A 21,835-nucleotide genomic window follows, 5' to 3' on the forward strand; every position below is an offset into this window, starting at 1 on the left:
GTTTCCTCCGGTTGCTCCAGTTCCCTCCCATAGTCCATGGATGTGTGGGTTAGGTGGGTTGGCCATATTAAATTGCCCCTGTGTTCCAAGATATGTCGGTTAGATGGAGTGGCCATGCTAAATGTGTGGGGTTGCAGGGATAGGTGGAAGAGAGGGTCTGAGCAAGATACTCTGGCAGAGAGTTGGTGGCCGATTCGATGGGCTGAATAGCCTCTACTGCATTATAAGCATTCTATGATTCTAGGATCTATACACATTTGGAACTGAATGGTCTCATTATTGACATATAGCATGGTTTTGTACGAGGGAACTTTGAGTTGTTTGAGGAGGTGACAAAAATGATTGACAACGGAAGGGTGTGTTATCTACATGGACTTTAGTAAAGCATTTGACAGCTGGTGCAAAAGGTTAAATCTCACGGGATCAAAGGGGAACCAGCTAGATTGGTTCAGAACTGGCTTGGTCATAGAAGTCATGATGTGGAGATGCCGGCATTGGACTGGGGTAAACACAGTAAGATGTCTCACAACACCAGGTTAAAGTCCAACAGGTTTATTTGGTAGCAAATGCCACTAGCTTTTGGAGCACTTCGTCAGGTGGGTGGGAGTTCTGTTCACAGACAGGGCATATAAAGACACAAACTCAAATTTCCCGGTCAATCAACTGGGATCTTGGGCTCATGTCACACTATCTGTAAACCCCCACGACTTGATTGGACTAGCAAAATCTCATTAACTGTCCTGTCTGGAGACAATACACATCTCCTTAACCTGTGCTCTCCGCTCACATTCTCTGTATCTTTAAGACTTGATTAGCTCCAAAGACTCGCATTCCAATTGTTATTCTGTAAATTGAGTTTGTGTCTTTATACGTCCTGTTTGTGATCAGAATTCCCACTCACTTGATGAAGGAGTAGCGCTCCGAAAGCTAGTGGTGTTTGCTACCAAATAAAACTGTTGGAGTGGAACTGAACCATGACAGATCAGCCATGATCTTATTGAATGGTGGGGCAGGCTCGAAGGGCTAGATGGCCTACTCCTGCTCCTATTTCTTATGTTCTTATGTTCTTATGTTAACCTGATGTTGTGAGACTTCTTACTGTGTTGGCCATAGCAGACAGAGGGTAGCAGTGGAAGGGTGTTTTTCTGAATGGAGATCTGTAACCAGTGGTGTGGCGCAGGGATCAGTGCTGAAACCTCTGCTGTTTGTAATATATATAAATGAGTTGAAAGAAAACGTAGCTGGTCTGATTAGCAAGTTTGCAGATGATATTAAGATTGGTGGAATTGCAGATAGTGATGTAGATTGTCAGAGAATACAGCAGGATATAGATCGGCAGGAAAATTGGGCAGAGAAATGGCAGATGGAATTTAATCCTGACAAATACGAGGTGATGCATTTTGGTAGATCCAATTCAGGTGGGAGCTATAAAATAAATGGCAGAACCATCAGGAACACAGACACACCGAGATCTGAGAGTACAGGTCCACAGATCCTTAAAAGTGGCAACACAGGTGGAAAAGGTGGTGAAGAAAGCATACAGCACGCTTGCCTTCATCGGACAGGGCATCGAGATAAAAGTTGGCAAATTATGTTAATTACATAAAACATTAGTTAGTCCATATTTGGAATACTGTTTCCAATTCTGGTCACCACACTACCAGAAGGACGTGGAGACTTTGGAGGGAGTGCAGAAAACGTTTACCAGGATGTTGGCTGGTATGGAGGGCATTAACTATGAGAAGAGATTGAATAAATTGGAATTGTTCTCCCTGGAAAGATGGAGGCTGAGGGGCCACCTGATAGAAGTTTATAAAATTATCAGGGGCGTAGATAAGGTGAACAGTTGGAAGTTTTTTTTTCCAAGGCAGAAATAACAATTACAAGGGGGCACAAGTTCAAGGCAATGGGGGAAAGGTTCAGTGGAGATGTGCGGGGGAAGTCATAGAGTCATAGAATCATACAGTGCTGCAGGCCATTTGGCCCATTCAGTCTGCAGTGACCACAATCCCACCCAGGCCCTATCCTCATAATCCCATGCACAGTTTCCCTTGACAGTAAGGGGAAATTTAGCACGGCCAATCCACCTAACCAGCATGTCTTTTGGACTGTGGGAGAAAACCGGAGCACCCAGAGGAAACCTACGCAGACACGCCCAAACTCCACACAGTGACCAAGGCCAGAATCAAACCTGGGTCCCTGGTGCTGTGAGGTAGCAGTGCTAACCACTGTGCTGCTCATCACAAGATCATTTGGGTGAAAGATGCGTGCTTTCTATTTGCTCAATACTCATTGAGTTCTTTATCAAATAAACTATTACTGTCTCTCACCCAATTCACCTTGGGATCAAGATCGCAAAAGACTGTATCTTATTTATCAATGAGATTTGTAGCACTATCACCTCAAACATATTCTTCCACTCTCATTCCATGCTACATATTATATATGGGGAGCTTGCCTATAAAAGACAAGATGAGCCATTACCATAGACATCAGCACCATGGTCGTACACTGTGTCCAGACAAGTTCCATCTCTAGTATCCCAAACACGAATAGTGTAGTCCCAGCTGCCTGATATCAAGAGATAGGGGACTTCAGTGTTCCACATCAGCCCTCGCACTGGTGCCTTGTGTCCACTTAGAATATTGATGCAGGCATCCTGTGTGTAGTCCCATATCCTTACAGTACTGCAGAGGAAATACAGAACGTTTACAACAATGTGGGAGCTAAAAAAAACCCCAATCCAGTCCTCTTGTCATCAAATACATTCTAAAACTGTTAAAATTTGTTTATAACTAAACATAAAGATGCAAATGCTTGAAATCTGAGAAGAAAATAAAACATGGAAATATATTTAGTAGTTGCCAGCATTTGAACATTAAAAAAAATTGGTTGTTTTCAGCTTGGAAAAGGTTCTTGATGTGGGTCACTACCTAAAACAATAGAATCAGCATCATAGAAACACTACAGTGCAGAAGGAGGCCATTCAGTCCATCACGTCTACACCAACAACTAATCCCTCTAACCTATGCATCCCAGGATACTAAGCAGCAACTTAGCATGGCCAATCAATCTAACCTGCATATCTTTGGAGTGTGTTGGATTCTTGGAGACAGTTTTGCGCTGCAGATTTAACCCGGGATCAAGCTGACACCGAGATTACATCCAGCTCCTGACCCAGCATCAATCAATTTGCCAACCATAACCAAATGTATTCCTGGAGGCTTCATCACATGAACCATCTGGATCACTAGTGCTCTTTAAGGAAGGAGATCTGCTGTCCTTACATGGTCTGGCCTACATAGGACTTCAGACCCACAGCAATGCCACAGAGTCAGTGAGGTTTACAGCAATGGAAATAGGTCCTTCGGCCAACTTGTTCACACCAACGAAGGTTTAAGGTGAGAGGGGAGAGATACAAAAGGGTCCAGAGTGGCAATTTTTTCACAGAGAGGATGGTGAGTGCCTGGAACAAGCTGCCAGAGGTAATAGTAGAGACGGGTACAATTTTGTCCTTTAAAAAGCATTTGGACAGTTACGTGGGGAAGAATGGATATAGAGGGATATGGACCAACTATGGGCAATTGGGATTAGCTTATTGTTTTTTTTACCAATAAGCTAGTCCCAATTGCCCGCAGTTGGCCCATATCCTTCTATGTGCATTGATATAAATGCAACCCCATGTCTGTGTGGGTTTCCTCCAGGTGCTCCAGTTTCTTCTCACAATCCAAAGACGTGCAGGTTAGGTGGATTGGCCATGCTAAACTGCCCCTTAGTGTCAGGGGGATTAACATAAGAACATAAGAAATAGGAGCAGGAGTAGGCCATCTAGCCCTTCGAGCCTGCCCCGCCATTCAATAAGATCATGGCTGATCTGTCGTGGCTCAGTTCCACATTCCCGCCCTCTCCCCATAACCCTTAATCCCCACTCTTATCAAAAACCCATCAACCCGCGTCTTAAAAATATTTAGCGAGGCAGCCTCCACCACTTCAACGGGCAGAGAATTCCAGAGATTCACCACCCTTTGAGTGAAGAAGTTCCTCCTCAACTCCGTTCTAAACCGCCCCCCCTTTATCTTGAGGCTGTGCCCCCTAGTCCTACTGTCCTTTCTGATTAGCTAGGGTAAATGCATAGGGTTGTGGAAATAGGACCAGGTTGGGATTGTGATCAGTGCAGACTCAATGGGCTGAATGGCCTCTTTCTGCATTGTAGTATTGTATGAAATGGAGAAACTACATATCTTTTCTCCTCTCACAGTAGCCTTACATGATGCCTCACTGGAATAAACGTGCTCAGGAAAGGATACCTGTCATCAGAGCCGCTGCAGAGAATGCCTTCCCTCAGTGGAGACCACCTAACGTGGAACACTTTGGCAGTGTGCCCTGTGAAGACTTTCAGTGGCTGGTCCGAACTGGTAGCTAAATAATAAACACGAACACTCTTGTCCTCGCAGCCTGTGGCTATCATATCCCTGGAAGATAAAGAGAATATTCAAATAAACATATACTTGATTTGATTGATTATTGTCACATGTATTTCTTGCGCGCTATACAAGCAGAGCATACCGTTTATAGAGACGGAAACAAGAGAGTGCAGAATGTAATGTTACAGTCATAGCTAGGGTGCAGAGAAATAGCAACCTAATGCAAGGTAAGTCCATTCAAAAGTCTGACAGCAGCAGGAAAGAGGCTGTTCTTGAGTCGGTTGGTACGTAACCTCAGACTTTTGTATCTTTTTCCTGGTGGAAGAAGGTATAAGAGAGAATGTCCGGGGTGCGTGGGGTCCTTAATTATGCCGGCTGCTTTTCTGAGGCCACAAGAAGTAAGAAGAGGGAAGAAATAGTTTTTAAAACCAAAATTTTTGGGGCTTTATCTTCTACTTTTACTGATTGTGGTGAAGGATGTTACAAAGTGACAGTGGAGCCCTGTATACTGATAACTATCCAGGAACAGTAATACATTCTTGGATCAACTGCAGTACTGAAGAAAGTTCCCTTAATTCTGTCAAAATAGCCTCAGAAAGACAACCATACTGTTGGCAGTGTGACATCTTCCATTTCTGACCCCCTGTGCGTCATGTCCTGAGTGAGGCTATTAGTTTTGTACTGCTACTCCTTTCATTTGACAAGGGAGAGGTTTGTATTGGGATGTTTAGTTCAGCTGCCCATTTGATGGCCTCCTGAGTACCTAGTGGAGAAACTGGCCAGAATTTTACCATCCCGCCCACCACAGGATTCAGAGTGTGCAAGGGACGGAACATGGAAAGGTCAACTGGCCTGTGATGGAATTTTATGAGTTTTGGTTTGAGTGTGGCCATAAAATCCTGCCCACTGTGTAAGCTGGAGCACATCTTAGTGAACAGGTTAATGTGATAAGCTCCACTGAAGCAAGACCACAATTTCACTTTGGTCTACCCACTCCTTCCGGTTATGGGGCTGGATTTTATGAGGTACCATATTCCCCGGCCATCCCAAAGTCAGTTGGGAGCCTGACCACCAAAAAACCCGGTTGACCCACCACCAGTGGGGCATTAATAATGGGTTCAGGGCGAGACTCCCGTCCCCACCTGGGGAGGATATGTCGCCTTATTGAGCTGCAGGCCAATCCCAACTGGCCAGCAGTTTTGCCGTCCTGGCAGCACCAAGGGCAGGTGGTTGCCACTTACAGGCCACCAAACTCAAAGAAGAGGAGGCTGTGGAGATTAGTGTGAAGGTAAGTCCGATGTATTGGCAGGGCATGGCTGGCAGACCCCAGTGAGCAGGGTAAGTGGGTTGGGGGGGGGCCTGTTCTTGAAAGGCCCGGGTGAGGCATGGTAGCACAGTGGCCAGCACTGCTGCTTCGCAGCGCCAGGGACCAGGGCTCGATTCCCGGCTTAGGTCACAGTTTGTGTGGAGTTTGCACGTTCTCCCCGTGTTTGTGTGGGTTTCCTCCGGATACTCTGGTTTCCTCCCACATTCTGAAAGAGGTGCTGGTTAGGTGCACTGACCCGAACAGGCGCCGGACTGTGACGACTTGGGGAATTTCACAGTAACTTCAATGCAGTGTTAATATCAGCCTTACTTGTGACTAATAAATAAACATTAACTTTACTCAGAGAGTCCCCAGAGGAGAACCCATCTACCTCCTTGTTCACCTTCCCTCTCCACACTACTTTGTCCAGAAAGACTGCCAGGCTACACAGTTGGTCTAGGCTCCCCCCTGCTGTGGGTAAAATAGTGGTGGAAGCGGGATGAGGCCCTTAGGTGGCCATTAAGGGCCTGAAGAAGACGAGTGGTGAGCATGATGCCCAACACTGCTCACTATCACAGGGGAAACAGGTTGGGGTTCGTGGTTAGACAGTGAGTATACTCTCCCCCTCCCCCGCCCCCGCCACACCTTTACATCCAGTCCTTTGCCAGGGACTCCCTGCTATTCACTTAATGACGAAGTCTTTATGCTGCGTGGGTCCCACAAGTCTGTCCATCCTGAATAGTGGGGCCACCAGCAGCATCAACGTTAGCTCCTGTGTTTCAGAACCATCAGTGTGATTTTCACCTCTTTCTTGGCGGGTTCTTCAAGTCCTCAGAACGGGAAGGTTGACGTCGTTCAGGATGCAAGGGAGCATGGTGAGATCATGGCAAAAGGCAGACAAGGCAATGGGAGACAGCACTTGGGAGGTCATCAGTAGGAGTGGATTCAAATATTCCAGACACTGTGTGTATGGCAGCAATTCGTAGATACAGAAACATAGAAACTAGAAACAGGAGTAGGCCATTCAGCCCTTCGAGTCTGCTCTGCCATTTATTTTGATCATGGCTGATCATCAATCTCAATGTCCTGGTTGTCCCCTTCCCCCCATATCCCTTAATCTCTTTAGCCCCACGAGCTATATCTAATTTCTTCTTCAAATCACACAATGTTTTGGCCTCAATTACTATCTTGGTAGTGAATTCCACACATTCACCCCCTCTGAGTGAATAAATTTCTCCTCACCTCAGTTTTAAGAGGTTTACCCCTTATCCTCAAACAATCCCCCACCACTGAATCTAAATATACCCTGTCAAATCCTGTTAGAAGTTTATAAGTTTCAGTGCACGGTAGGACATGTGGCAACGACAGCAGTGTGAGACAAAGCAGTATCACGCACAAAGCAGAATAAGTGGCGGTATTGGGGCACAGCTCTCCTTGATGGACAATTCTATGCCCAGGGGTCATAGACTCAAGATAAGTGGCAGTAGGTGTAGAGGGGACATGAGGAAGAAATCTTTTTACACAGAGGGTGGTGAGTGTCTTGAATTCGCTGCCCAAGTTGGTAGTGGAAGCAGAGGCCCTAAACTCTTTCAAAAAATACGTGGGTGACGCAGGTGGCACACTGGTTAGCACTGCTGCCTCACAGCGCCAGGGACCCAGGTTCGATTCCCGGCTTGGGTCACTGTATGTATAGAGTCTGCACATTCTCCCCATGTCTGCGTAGCTTTCCTCCAGGTGTTCCGGTTTCCTCCTACAGTCCAAAGATGTGCGGGTTAGGTTGATTGGCCATGCTGAATTGCCCCTTAGTGTCAGGGGATTAACAAGCTAAATATGTGAGGTTACAGGAAAGGGCTTGGGTGGGATGGTGGTTGGTGCAGACTCAATGGGCCAAATGGCCTCCTTCTGCATTGTAGAGATTCTACAATTCTATGATTATTCCCTTCCTGTTCACTGCTCAAGCACCAGCTAGTGGAGTGACCATGGAGCAGTGTTGATACGTGGAGATTTTTCAGTGGCTGGGTTGTCTTACCCTCCTGACGGGAGGCGAGGTGTAGTGCAGACATTGGAGGCGCGAGGAGCTCTTTTACTCAAATGAGAAACAATATAAATTAATTTTGACCATTTTTATGACACGCCAACCTGAATAAGCTTGGCAGCACCACAAAAACATGACTTGCACTCTAAGGGGATACATGGTTGTAAACCCAAAAGGATCCGTGCATAAGCTTCCCAGTTGAAAGGAATTACTTACTTATTATTCTGGCTCCAATCACATCCAAACACGGCAGCCGGATGCTTGTACTTGTGCAGAACCTTCCCATCGATTGTTCGAATAATACTGCAAACAAAGGAGAAGTCAATAGTGCTGGTGCTGGCTCAGACACCAGGGGTCAGGTTTTCAACTGGCACAGGATTGGATGCTGGTGTGGGCACGCTTTTAAAAGTCGCAGCCTCAGAGGTCGTGTCTGGATCCAAATCTCCCAACGAGGCTTCAATTTTAAAAGAGAGGGCAAGGGAGAGGGAATCTGGAATCCATTTGTCTCCAGATGGACTCCTTAAGCTCACTTAGGACCTTGTCACCTGTACGTGGGGAGTCGGGACTGTATCTTTTGAAAGGAGATTTTTGCAACCTGAACATTCCCACGCACGTTCGAAGTGAGGCTGAGGAAAAGTTATTTTTCTGGCATTGGAAATGATTGGGGCATCTGGTATATTGCTAGGATTGTGCCTATTACCTCAGTAAGTCCTGTTTGCATCCCGTTTCATGCCTTTAATCTCCTGGCCCTCTGAAGTAAGCCTGCAGCAGGCTCCAAGATGGCTGCCATCTGCCTTTTCCACTGACAGTTCCAATTGATGCCACTGACTGGGCACTTCCGGCCCAGTTAGGGCATTTAGAAGCAGCATCATGTGAATGATGCAGTTGAGGTGTGGGGGGACATGACCCCAAATTTATTCGGGCATCAGATTCCTTCAAAACTTTGAGGCTTTGAAACACCAGCCTACCCCACTCCCAACCCTGCTGCTGACCAAGAATTGTGCTCCCTGGCTCCATCGTTACACATCTCCCCTACTCCAAGTTGGGAATAAGAACATAAGAACATAAGAAATAGGAGCAGGAGTAGGCCATCCAGCCCTTCGAGCCTGCCCCGCCATTCAATAAGATCATGGCTGATCTGTCGTGTCTCAGTTCCACATTCCCGCCCTCTCCCCATAACCCTTAATCCCCTCTCTTATCAAAAACCCATCAACCCGCGTCTTAAAAATATTTAGCGAGGCAGCCTCCACCACTTCAACGGGCAGAGAATTCCAGAGATTCATCACCCTTTGAGTGAAGAAGTTCCTCCTCAACTCCGTTCTAAACCGCCCCCCCCCCCCTTTATCTTGAGGCTGTAGTGACAGTGGGATTCAAGGAACAGGAAATTTGCAGATCATGCAAAAATCAAATCGTTCCGGCCCATTATAAAAGATACAAACAGCTGTAAACTGGACAGGCCTCCTAACATTTTCGCATGCACTGTTAACAATGAGACAAATGACAGAAACAATACTTACCAAAATCCATCACCGCTACATGTTGCTATCCGCTTGGAATCTTTGTGGCTCCAAGCAATGCAGAAGATCCCATTTTTTCCATGCTGCAAAGAACAATAAACAACACTAGCTGCCAACCATTAAATGGAAACAACGGGTGAAATTCTCCATTGGAATCATAGCGGGCAGGGGAAGGCGGACCATGCAAAGGCTGTTGACCTCGGATGGGACTTTCCAGTCTTGGGGCGACTGCGACTGTGAAATACTACCTAAGATTGTAGCAATTATACAAGGCATTGGTGAGGCTGCACCTGGAATATTGTGCACAGTTTTGGCCTCCCTATTTGAGGAAAGATGTCGTGGCATTGGAGGCAGCTCAGAGGAGGTTCACTAGACTGATTCCAGAGATGAGGGATTTGTCATATAAAGAGAGATTGACCAGTTTAAGCCTATACTCTTTGGAATTTAGAAGATTAAATTGAGGTATACAAGATGATAAAAAGTATGGGTAAAGTAGACGTGGGATGAATGCTTTCTATTGTGGGGCATTCTAGAACGAGAGGTCGTAGACTTAGGATAAGGGGTAGCAAACTTAAAACAGAGTTGAGGAGAAACTACTTCTCCCAAAGGATTGTGAATCTGTAGAATTTGCTACCACAAAGTGTGGTGGATGCTGGGACAGTGGGTAAAATAAAGGGAGGGTCAGACAGATTTTTAATTGGGTTGAAGGGTTATGGGGAGAATGCCAGAAAATAGGGATGAGGGGCATATCAGCCATGATCGAATGGCGCAGCAGACTCGATGGGCCGAAAAGCCTAATTCTGCTCCTATATCTTATGAATGTAAGATGTTCATTTTGACATCTAAAAAGGAACTGGCTGCTTTCCTAATTGAAATTCAATAATGAAGCCCCAGTGTAGTGAAATTAAAAACCAGAAATGCTGGATTCACACAGCAGGTCTGGCACCATAGAACCCTACAGTGCAGAAAGAGGCCCTTCGGCCCATCAAGTCTGCACCAAACACAATCCCACTCAGGTCCTACCGCCATATCCCTACATATTATACCCACTAATCCCTCTAACCTACGCATCGCTGGACACTAAGGGGCAATTTCTTAGCATGACCAATCAACCTAACCCGCACATCTTTGGACTGTGGGAGGAAACCAAGTACCCGGAGGAAGCCCATGCAGACATGAGGAGAATGTGCAAACTCCACACAGACAGTGGCCCGAGCCAGGAATCGAACCCAGGATGCTGGAGCTGTGAAGCAGCTGTGCTAACCACTGTGTTACTGTGCTGCCCCAAATCTATAGACAGATCTATTTGGAATCATGAGCTTTTGGAGCACTGCTCCTTCCTCAGGTGAATGGAGAGGTAGGTTTCACAAACAAGGCATATACAGACAAAGACACAATTGCAAAATAATGGTTGGAATGCAAGTCTTTACAGATACGGACAATGCGAGTGGAGAGAGGGATAATCACACGTTAAAGAGGTGTGAATTGTCTCAAGCCAGGATAGTTAACAGGATTTTGCCAGTCCAGGCAAAATGGTGGGGGTTAACGCAGTTGACATGAACCCAAGATCTTGGCTGAGACCATGCTCATGCGTGCGGGGAAGCGCATGCTTCTAGTTTAGAGTTTGGTACAAATGTACAGGGAGGTCTTATGGTTCAGGGTATGGTGTCCCTACCTCAGAAGATCCAGGTTCGAGTCCCATGCCAGGATTTAATGGCCAAAGAAGGTGCGTTCATTATGTGGCAAAACAGATTTAGTGTCAACCTGCAAATCCTTCCAGACACACCAATGGTTGGCAGTACGAGCAGGGGAGACTCCTGGTCAGCCATGCTTGATGTGGAGCGGCACACCTCAAGATATAAGCCCCTGGCGAGAGACTAGCAACCCGTTCCAGGAATTACTAGCGATGGAAACGGATGAAAGCCTGCCTTAGCGCACCACCAGGTGTGGAAAGAGGAATGGGATGGAACTAATGTGCAGAGTATTCTGTATATCATATGGTCAAATTCTGAAAATCATAGGAATTGGTGATATACTGATGATACAACTGTGGCAGCCAATGTGGCGCTGACTGTCTGCAGTGCTATCTTTGACCATAACGAAACTAGGATGGGTTTTTCCAGTCCTGCCTGCGACTGCTGATGGGACTGGATAATCCCACTATACAGCACTAGCATGGCAGTGCTCTAATGAACGTTAATACACTGCAGTTAAACGTATGAATTATTCACTCAGGTTGTCTCCATTTTCACTTTATTTTAATAAGGTTGATAAATGCCAGTTTTGTTGCTGGTAAGATGATACTCAGCAGACAGATAGATACGGGCCTAGGGCAGGTACCTGGAGCTCGATCTCTGATCAGCCATGATCTTATTGAATGGAGGAGGGGGCCTCGAGGGGCTGAATGGCCTACTTCTGGTCCTACCCTCCTATGTTGCTGGGGGTGTGCACTGTGACACAGTGGGTAACGTGCACAGAGGTGAATCGGAAGGTGATAGGTTCAAGTTCAACATGAGCACAAAACCTGACCCTTCGATATCAGAGAATGCTACATTGTTGGAGGGGCTGCCTTTTGGATAAGCACTAAGTGCGACGGCTGTTTTTGGGGAGATGCAAAAGGTTCTACAGCACTATTCAGAGAAGGGCCTTGTCAGCATTTACCCCCAGCCAACAACATCAAAACTGATTATCTTCTTATTTGGTACCAAACTACATACAAATTTACCATTGCATTTCCCTGTAAGGCAGCAGTGATTATACATCTGAAGCACTTAGGGACATTCTGAGAATGTGAACGGTTCGTGTTATTGACACTGTTGAATTCTGACGACAGGTTATGGACCTGAACCATTAACCATGCTTCTCTCTCCACAGATGCTGCCAGATTTGTGGCATAGAATCATAGAATCTCTGCAGTGCAGGAGCAGGCCATTCAGCCCACCGAGCCTGCACTGACAACAATCCCAATCCCATCCATAAGGGGATGTACTTACCTTGCTAATCTCCCTGACACTAAGGGGCAATCAAGCATAGCCTAACCTGCACGTATCTGAACTGTGGGAGGAAACCGGAGCACCCGGAGGAAACCCATTCAGACATGGGGAGAACGTGCAAGCTTTACACAGATAGTGACCCGAGGCTGGAATTGAACCCAGATCCCTGACGCTATGAGGCAGCAGTGCTAACCACTATGCCGCCCCATGTTTCCAGCTCTATCTGTTGGTAGATTTTATGAGCCTCCAGTTACTCTGTAAAGTACAAAAAAGCCAACTTCTATTTTACTTCTTGCATTTAACCGGGAGATGAAATGTAACAGCTTACCTCATTAAACCTAGTCACTGTTTTTCCTTTCTTCACATCCCATATGAAGGCTCCGTTGCGCGAGGTTGCGCCTGCGATGCAGTTTAAGTCGCCTTCAAGTAAAAAGATTGTTAATATGTAGTGTCAAAGTGTCGAGCATTTACATTTACACATTTTTAAATCAGTAAACTGCTCTCATTCCAGTCACTAAAGACATAAAGGCACTCCTCCTCATAGTACAAATATGGAAGCACAACATTAAGATTGGCAGCAGATACATTGGGATTCCGCCACCTAAAAGTTCCCCTCCAAGCCACTCACCATCCTGGCTTGGAAATATATCGTCGTTCCTTCGCTGTCGCTGGGTCAAAATCCTGGAATTCCCTTACCTAACAGCACTTTGGGTGTACCTACGTCACATGAACTGCAGCGGTTTTAAGAAGGCAGCTTCAGTGGTGCCAATCCCCTGTGTTGGGAGGATGTATATTCATTATTGAGCAGTAAGGTAGGTGGCACGGTAGCATAGTGGTTAGCAGTGCTGCCTCACAGCGCCAGAGACGCAGGTTCGATTCCCGGTTTGGATCATTGTCTGTGTGGAGTTAGCATGTCCTCCCTGTGTCTGTGTGGGTTTTCTCCAGATGCTCCAGTTTCCTCCCACATTCTGAAAGACGTGCTGGTTAGGTGCATTGACCCAAACAGGCACCAGACTGTGGCGACTAGGGGAATTTCACAGTAACTGCAGTGTTAATGTCAGCCTTACTTGTGACTAAAAGATAAACTTTACTGACAAGGGGTTTCTAATCAGTGATCGCTTACCTGGAGCCCAGGACAGCGAGTAGATTACTCCCTCGTTACCAGGTGAAGTGTAGACTGCTTTCAAGGTGTTTATATCCCACACCTTAATTGTCCCATCAAACGACGCTGTGGCTAAGAGGTTGGGGTCGTCTGGTTTAAATTTACAGTCAAAGATTGTTTCCACGTGACCCTAGAATACAAAGTATGAACAAGACCCGTTTTGGGATCTGTTAGTCTTTTTTCTAACTACGCCATGCCCACAGCTATTTGATTTTCATCATTACAGCACGAAAGATATCGGTGGTAGTCATTGCCGCGCAATGTAAAACGCAATTGGAAGTGCAAAATGGAATGGCCATTGTCTGGACCTACCAGATCTCTCAGGAAGTTCCACTTCTTCTCTCCCATGTCATAGAGCCCAACTCCGCCATCCATGAAGCAACACACAACATGTCCGGGCGGAAGAGAAAACGCTTGGTTTTGAGAGAGGGTCGGAGGGGGGATGGCTTCGCTAGTCGATGATGTATGGTGGTTCTTTGATGGGGAATGCGCTGAATAGCCTGAAAAGGACAGCATGAAAGTTCACTTCTGAGACTTTCTTCCTTCCTTTTGAACATTACTGTAGTTAACCAGTCGCACATCCCCAGCATGCCAAGGCGCTCAACCAGCCCCACTGACTGACACTAATGAATGTCATTGAATAGTTTTGGGGAATTTTGCTATTGAAAGTGCCTGTTGGAACATCATACCCAGGAACGTGCTTCCAATATGATGCAACATATCCAAAACGGGTAAACAAAATACTGACAAATAATAGGCTATATTTTTTAAAACAAGTCGAAGGTGTTTATTTGTCCTGTTGCCATGTCCTTATTGAGGAACAGATTTCTGTTAATAACAGCTGTTATTATTGGTTCTGAGGCCTGTTGGGTTACTGGCCAATCTGGCCTCAAAATGTCTACCTTTGCCCTAACTAGGGCTTTACTCTATTTGGCTTGTCTGCACTGACTCTCTTACAGAGCATCTCACCCTGGCCCCATCGCTTTGACTCCACATATTTACCCTGCTAATTCTTCCTAATCTACACATCTTGGGGACACCAAGGGGACAATTTAATGTGGCCAGTCCACCTAAGCTGCACATCTTTAGTCTGTGGAAGGAAAGCGGAGCACCCAGAGGAAACCCATGCAGACATGGGGAGACTCCACACAGTCACACAAGGCAGCAATTGGACCTGGGTCCCTGGCGCTGTGAGGCAGCACAACCAACCAGTGCTCCACTGTGCCTCCCTTTGTTCTGACTGATGTATCAACATCAGCCCTTAAGCATCAGACTTAATTTTTCTCAGTCTGAATTTTTGGGAACCTGAAGGGTGGTTGCCGCTGTGGCACATTGATGAAATTGAACATAAAATTTCACCAGTTCGTTTTAGGCTGGACGGGAACTAGCACAACAATGTTTACTCTGACTTCAATCAGGGCAGTTCCTTCCATGCCTTTCTCCCTCGGTTCTTTATCTAACATCTCTGTAAATGCAGGTGACTCAGTCACCCCTGCGGTAGCAGGCTCCACATTCTAACCAGCTTTGGGTAGCAACACCCAGGTCTCCTCCTGATGGTTTAAGTGGACCTTGCATTCTGTTTTTCGATCAACGCGACTCTGGTTGGACTGGTGATATTGAAAATTATAAGTTTGAGTTGATATAATGGGAGACTTGTAAAAAATGGTAAATTCACACGGGTTACAGGGTAATTTGGTAAAGTGGATTCAAAATTGGCTCAATTGTGGGAAACAGAGGATGATGATAGAAGGCTGCTTTAGTGACTGGAAACCAGTGCCCAGTGTCGTACCACAGGAATCTGTGTTGGGCACCCTAATATTCATCATTTATATAAATGACATTGAAAGGTTGAATAGGTTAGGACTTTATTCTCTGGAGTGTAGATGAATGAGAGGAGATTTCATAGAGGTATACAAAATTTTGATGGATAAAGATAGAGTGAATGCAAGCAGGCTTTTTCCACTAAGGCTAGGGGAGAAAAAAAAACAGAGGACATAGGTTACAAGTGAGAGGAGAAAAGTTTAAAGGAAATATTAGGAGGGGCTTCTTCACACAGAGAGTGGTGGGAGTGTGGAATGAGCTGCCAGATGAAGTGGTAAATGCGGGCTCACTTTTAACATTTAAGAAAAACTTGGACAGGTACATGGATGAGAGGGGTATGGAGGGATATGGTCCAGGTGCAGGTCAGTGGGACTAGGCAGAAAAATGTTTCGGCACAGCCAAGAAGGGCGAAAAGACCTGTTTCTGTGCTGGAATAAGTGGCAGATGGAAGGGCATCAATCAAAAGGGAGCACAGTTTTAGGGTAAGGGGCAGGAGATTCAGAGGGGAGTTGAGAAAGAAACTTTTTCACTCAGAGGATGGTGGGAATCTGGAATGCGCTGCCTGGGAAGGTAGCAAAGGCCCTTACAACCTTTGAAAAGTATTTGGATGAGAACTTGATGAGAACATCAAAACGTTCAAGGATATAGGACAAGTGCAGGAAGATGGGATTAGTGTGTTTTTAGTGCTACGTATTGTCAGTGCAGACTTTTGTCAGTGCAACCTTCTTGGGCTGAATGGCCTTTTCTGCGCTGTATGACTCTTTCACTTTAAGAGGCGTTTATGGAATGACAGCACCCTCCTAGCAAGGTAGTCGAGCTTTGGGGTTTCCATGGCCAGTTGGACAGGTACCTGTGAATGGGTGTGGGGACATCAGGGGAAGGCTAGCTCAGGGCTGCCAGGATCATTGTCCCAGAGCTAGCCATTGTAGCCTGGAGGGGCCCCTGCTGCAGAGGCAGAAAGAGGCCCTTGATTGGCCAATTAGGTGGCAAAATTAGCTTCGGAGCAGGACTGCCCTCTGCCTTCCCTGTTGCTGGCAAAGTTGCAGAGGAGTGAGGTGATGAACCTCCATTTCTCTTCCATTTGAGGGTAGCCTTTCTAATCCATCATCAAACAACTGGTAAAATTAGAACATTTGGTATCTGAACAGAGAGCCTCAGCTTAATAAGCAAAATTTTTAAAAATGTAATTGAGAAAGAGAGTGAATCATTTATTCATCCGTGGGTCATGGGCATCACTGGCTGGCCAGCATTTATTGCCCAAACCTAGTTGCCCAAGGGCAGTTGAGAGTCAACCACCTTGCTGTAGCTCTGAGTCACATGTAGGCTAGATTGGGTAAGGAGGCAGATTTCCTTCCATAAAGAACATTAGTCAGCCAGATGGGTTTTTCTCACAATCAACAATGGTTTCGTGGTCAAATTTTACCACCTGCCGTGGCAGATTCAAACCCAGGTGCCCAGAATATTAGCTGAATTTCTAGATTAATGGTCCAGCGAGAATGCCACAAAGCCATCGCCTCCACCCAGTGAGCCAGATGGGCTCGTTTTCTGACAATTGACAATGGTTTCAAAAAGAACAAAGAAAATTACGGCAAAGGTATAGGCCCTTCGGCCCTCCAAGCCTGCACCGACTATGCTGCCCGACTGAACAAAAACCCCCTACCCTTCCGGGGACCGTATCCCTCTATTCACATCCTTTTAAAAGTCACAATTATATCTGCTTCCATTACCTCTACCTCTACTTTCATGGTCATCAGTAGGTTCTTAGTTCCAGATATCAATTCGTTGCATATGCACAAATTTCTGCTGTAAAATTGCACTTACAATTCATAAGTATTTTAAAGAGACATCTATTTGACCCAGTATTATTGTGGACTTGGCTAAACAATTAACTTTCCAATCTTCACCACCGATAATGACTTTTGTTTTTCAAATTGCGACCTACATTTTTTCTTTGGTGAGGAACTCAGCACGTGCAAAGCATGAAACCCTGTCTTCTTCAACTTGAAGTTATCAATTGGTGTGGTTCTTGACACATTCCAAACACGCAAGACACCAACTTGAGAATCTAAAGAAAAGGATAAGAATATTTGTTTATGAGTAAAATGGTAGCCAAGCAACAGGAGATGTCCATAGTTAATCACAAAGTCCAGACAATGGGTCGCTGAACAAGGGAATTTTAGGTTGCTACCAACTTTAGTTTCAAATAAGTTTATTTATTTATTAGTATCACAAGTGGGCTTACATTAACACTGCAATGAAGTTACTGTGAAAATCCTCCAGTTGCCACATGCTGGCACCTGGTTGGGTACACTGAGGGAGAATTTAGCATGCATCAAACCAGCACATCTTTCGGATTGTGCGAGGAAACCAGAGGAAACCCACGTAGACATGGGGAGAACGTGCAAACTCAGCACAGTTACCCAAGCAGAGAATTGAACCCAGGTCCCTGGCGCTGTGAAGCAGTAGCGCTAACCACTGTGCCACCATGCCGGCCACTCAAGTAAATCTCTCAACAGGAAATGAGCCAGATGAACTCAGATACTGCTGGTATATACCCATACAAAGCTGTTACAAAATAGTTGAAAGATTACAAAGAGGAAAGAAAGGTTTGCTTTTACACAGCAGCTCTCACAATATCAGGATATTATAGAATCCCTACAGTGCATAAGGAGGCCATTCAGCCTAACAGGTCTGCATTGACCCTCCAATAAAGCATCCTTCCCACAACTCCATGCATTCATCCCACTACTCCACCTAACCTGCATATCTTTGGACTGTGGGAGGAAACTGGAGCACCTGGAGGAAACCTGGCAGCATGGTGGCACAATGGTTAGCACTGCTACCTCCCAGTGCCAGGGACACAGATTTGATTCCCGGTTTGGGTCACTGCCTGTGTGGAGTCTGCAAATTGTGCCTGTGTCTGCATGGATTTCTTCTGGATGCTCCAGTTTCCTCCCACACTCCAAAGATATGCAGGTTAGGTGAATTGGCCATGCTAAATTGCCCCTTAGATTTAGGGAGTTTAGCAAGGCAAATAAGTGAGGTTACGGGGATAAGGCCTGTGTGGGATTGTGGTCAAGGCCTCCTTCTGCATTGTAGGGATTCTATGATTTTGAGAAGTGTAAAAGCATGTGAAATCCACAGACATGGGGAGAACGTGCCAATTCTACACACAGTTACCCAAGGCTGGAACTGAACTAGGGTCCCTGGCATGTAATTCATTTATTTAACAGAATTTAAATTCCTCAAATGCCATCGTGGGTTTTGAACCCTTGCCTCCTTTTAACCAGTTCTCTAATATGACCATTATGATACCATATTTAAAGGTGGACCAAAGGCTACTCTTTCCGTTGAGAGCTGACTGGTGATGATTTAGAACATAGAACATAGAAAAACTACAGCACAAACAGGCCCTTCGGCCCACAAGTTGCGCCAATCATATCCCTACAGATTTATGCTGAGCGTCGTCATATCTCGGGCAAAGCGCAAGGTTGAGAAGGCAGAGCTTTTTTCTATTCCTTCGTGGGACATGGGTGTTGTTGCTGGCTCTCCAGCATTTATTTCCGATCTCCAATCGCCTGAGGGCAGTTGAGATTCAATCACATTGTTGTGGTTCTGGAGTCACATGTAGGCCAGACCAGGTAAGGACAGCAGATTTCCTTCCCTAAAGGGCATTAGTGAACCAGATGGGTTTTTCCAACAATCGAAAATGGTTTCATGGTCATCGGTAAATTCTTAAGTTCAGATATTTTTTATTGAATTCAGATTCCATCATTTGCCGTGGTGGAATTCAAACTCGGATCTCTAAAACAGTAGCCGAATTTCTGAATTAATAGTCTAGCGATAATACCACCTGGCCATCTCCTCTCTATGCTTCATCAGTAACCTCAGCTGGTACTGAAATTGAACCCGCACTGTTGGCATTACACTGCATCACGAACCAGCCGTCCAGCCAATTGAGCTAAGTGACCCCCCCACTTTATAGTTATTCAATCAGAGTATATATTCACTATTAATTGGGAAAAACAGGTGTTTTAGGGAGGTTTTGTTTTTCTGTCATTGCCAGTGCCTACCTCCAGTGATGAACATCCCTGGAGCACTGGGAACCCAGGCCAGGCATTGTACTGAGGCTGCGGAACTGGGGAAACTGAAGGTGGTAATACAGGAGAGTGACTCCGAATCAACCAATCGAATTCCATTGTGTAGATTGGCCACCAATAGGTAGTCCGTGGAGAGCGGATCCCACTCCAGGGCCGTGATTGGATCCTCTTCATCTGTTCCCTCTAGGGATTCCGGTCTCAGCACGTGCTTCTGACTCTTGGCGCCTGGTGCCCGGATTAGAGGGAGAGAGAAAAATTCTTGGCATTTATTCCGAAACTAGAAGGAACTTCATTTTATATCAAATTGAGCAGCTTGATGTAAATATATTCGTCACACAATCTCACAAAGAACAAAGAAAGTTATAGCACTGGAACAGATCCTTTGGCTCTCCAAACTGGCATCGACCATGCTGCCCGACTGAACTAAAATGCCCAACCTTCCGGGGACCATATCCCTCCATTCCCATCCTACTCATGTAGTTGTCCAGACGCCCCTTAAAAATCATTATTGTATCTGCTTCCACTACCTCCAGAAAGAAATCCCACAACACCAGTTTAAAGTCCAAACAGGTTTATTTGTAGCAAAAGCCGCAAGCTTTCAGGACAGCTTGTCCCTTCGGCAGGCGGCTGGGCGATCTCCACTACCTCCCCCAGCAGTGAGTTCCAGGCACCCGCCACCCTCTGTGTAAAAAACTTGCCTCGTACATCTCCTTTGAACCTTGCCCCTCATACCTTAAACCTATGCCCCCTAGTAATTGGGTAACATCATGGAAATTTCTTGCAACACTTTTGGAAGAACATGAGGGTTCGAGAGAGGATGCAGATGAGGTTTACCAGAATGTTCCCAGGGAGAGGAATTGTGGCTATAAAGTTCGGCTGAAGAAACAGGAATGGTTCACCTTGGTGCAAAGATGATTGAGGGGAGCGACCTGATAGAAGTGTACAAGATAAGGACAGTGCTAGATAAGACAGTCACAAAGAAAATTGCTCCCATTAGCTGACGTAAAAGGACCATGGGGCACAGATTTAAGTTTTGGGCAAGAGATATAGAAGATGAGGTGGGGTCAGCAGGATGTGAGGATGTTTTAAATTAATATTATTAATATTAATAACCTGGTACTCACTACCTATGAGAGTGGTGGCAATAGAGGCAATTAATGATTTCTCAAGGAAATTGAGATACTCTGGAAGGAAATAAGCTTTCAGGGTTGAAGGAGTGGAAGAGGGGAATGGGACAGATTGAACTGCTTCACAGAGTGCTAGCATGGGCTCTATGGGCTGAATGGCCTTCTTCTGTGCCATTATGATTTTATGACAATATTGCTTCACATGCGCACATATTCCCACTTCTCTCACTCAAGCATATAGATATGAATATGCTTAACCATCTGTTCATAAAATTTACTTATACAAATGCAAAATTATATTTTTTTATTTGTTTGTGGGGCATGGGCATCGCTGGCTGGCCAGCACTTGTTGCCCATCCCTCATTACTCTTGAAAAGGTGGTGGTGAGCTGCCTTCTTGAATCACTGCAGTCCATGTGTTGTGGGTTGAGAGGGAATTCCAGGATTTTAACACAGCTACTGCAAAGGAACAGTGACATTTTTCCAAGTCAGGATGTTGTGTGGCTTGGAGGGGAACTTGCAGATGGAGGTGTTCCCATGAATCTGCTGGCCCTTGTCCTTCCAGATGGAAGTGGTCGTTGGTTTGGAAGGTGCTGTCTAAGGATCTTTGGTGAGTTGCGACAGTGCATCTTGTTGATAGTTCACACTGCTGCTACTGAGTGTCGGTGATGGAAGGAATGGATGTTTCTGAGTGTGGTGCCAATCAAGTGGACAGGGGGAGGAATTTTTTTTACCCCCTTCAATCCCAACTGAAATTGGGTAGGATGACGATGAGAAACAGCAGGGTGAAAGGAGATGCTAAGCTGATTTGGGTTATATTCACTGGAGTTTATCAGAGTGAGGGAGGATTTCGTAGAAATTTATAAAATTCTAACAAGGTTAGACAGAGTAGGTTGAGAAAGAATGTTCCGAATGGTGGGGGGATCCAGAACTAGGGGTCATAGTTTGAGGATAAGGGGTAAGCCTTTTAGGGCTGAGGTGAGGAGAAATTTCTTCATCCAGAGGTTGGTGAATGTGCAGAATTCACATCCACAGAAAGTAGCTGAGGTCAAAATGCTGTGTGATTTCAAGAAGAAATTAGACCCTTGGATCCAAATGGAGAGTGTCAGCTTAATAATGGGCTAAAGGGATCAAGGGATATGGGGGGGAGGGAGGAGTATCATCAGGATATTGAACCTGATGATCAGCCATGATTAAAAATGGCAGAGCAAGCTTGAAGGGTTGAATGGCCCACCTTTGCTTCTTTTTTCTGTTTCGATGAAATTGGGTAGCTTGAGCCTCTTTGTCTCAACTAGAATTGCCCACAAGTCCACCTGCCCCTCCCTCTGCAGTCTGCTGAGTACATGAGCCA

The 21,835-nt window shown here is 45.7% G+C and overlaps 1 protein-coding gene across 4 annotated transcripts in view; it reads right to left on the minus strand.

The window, feature by feature from the left end:
- Positions 1 to 21,835, minus strand: part of wdr17 (WD repeat domain 17) — a 122,628-nt gene that overhangs the window by 65,571 nt on the left and 35,222 nt on the right. For 3 of the 4 annotated variants that reach the window (XM_080189449.1, XM_080189448.1, XM_080189451.1), the window contains exons 5-13: positions 19,332 to 19,583; positions 17,201 to 17,323; positions 13,750 to 13,937; positions 13,399 to 13,567; positions 12,604 to 12,695; positions 9,283 to 9,365; positions 7,982 to 8,068; positions 4,308 to 4,472; positions 2,485 to 2,687 (exon numbers count right to left, since the gene is read on the minus strand). In XM_080189449.1, the coding sequence (XP_080045575.1) occupies positions 2,485 to 2,687; positions 4,308 to 4,472; positions 7,982 to 8,068; positions 9,283 to 9,365; positions 12,604 to 12,695; positions 13,399 to 13,567; positions 13,750 to 13,937; positions 17,201 to 17,323; positions 19,332 to 19,583 (1,362 nt within the window). The remainder of the gene's footprint in view (positions 1 to 2,484; positions 2,688 to 4,307; positions 4,473 to 7,981; positions 8,069 to 9,282; positions 9,366 to 12,603; positions 12,696 to 13,398; positions 13,568 to 13,749; positions 13,938 to 17,200; positions 17,324 to 19,331; positions 19,584 to 21,835) is intronic. The other variant, XM_080189450.1, reaches the window with a different exon arrangement.

Source organism: Carcharhinus amblyrhynchos, chromosome 5, assembly GCF_965287045.1.
Source record: "Carcharhinus amblyrhynchos chromosome 5, sCarAmb.v2.hapA, whole genome shotgun sequence".
Classification (NCBI taxonomy): Eukaryota; Metazoa; Chordata; class Chondrichthyes; order Carcharhiniformes; family Carcharhinidae; genus Carcharhinus; species Carcharhinus amblyrhynchos.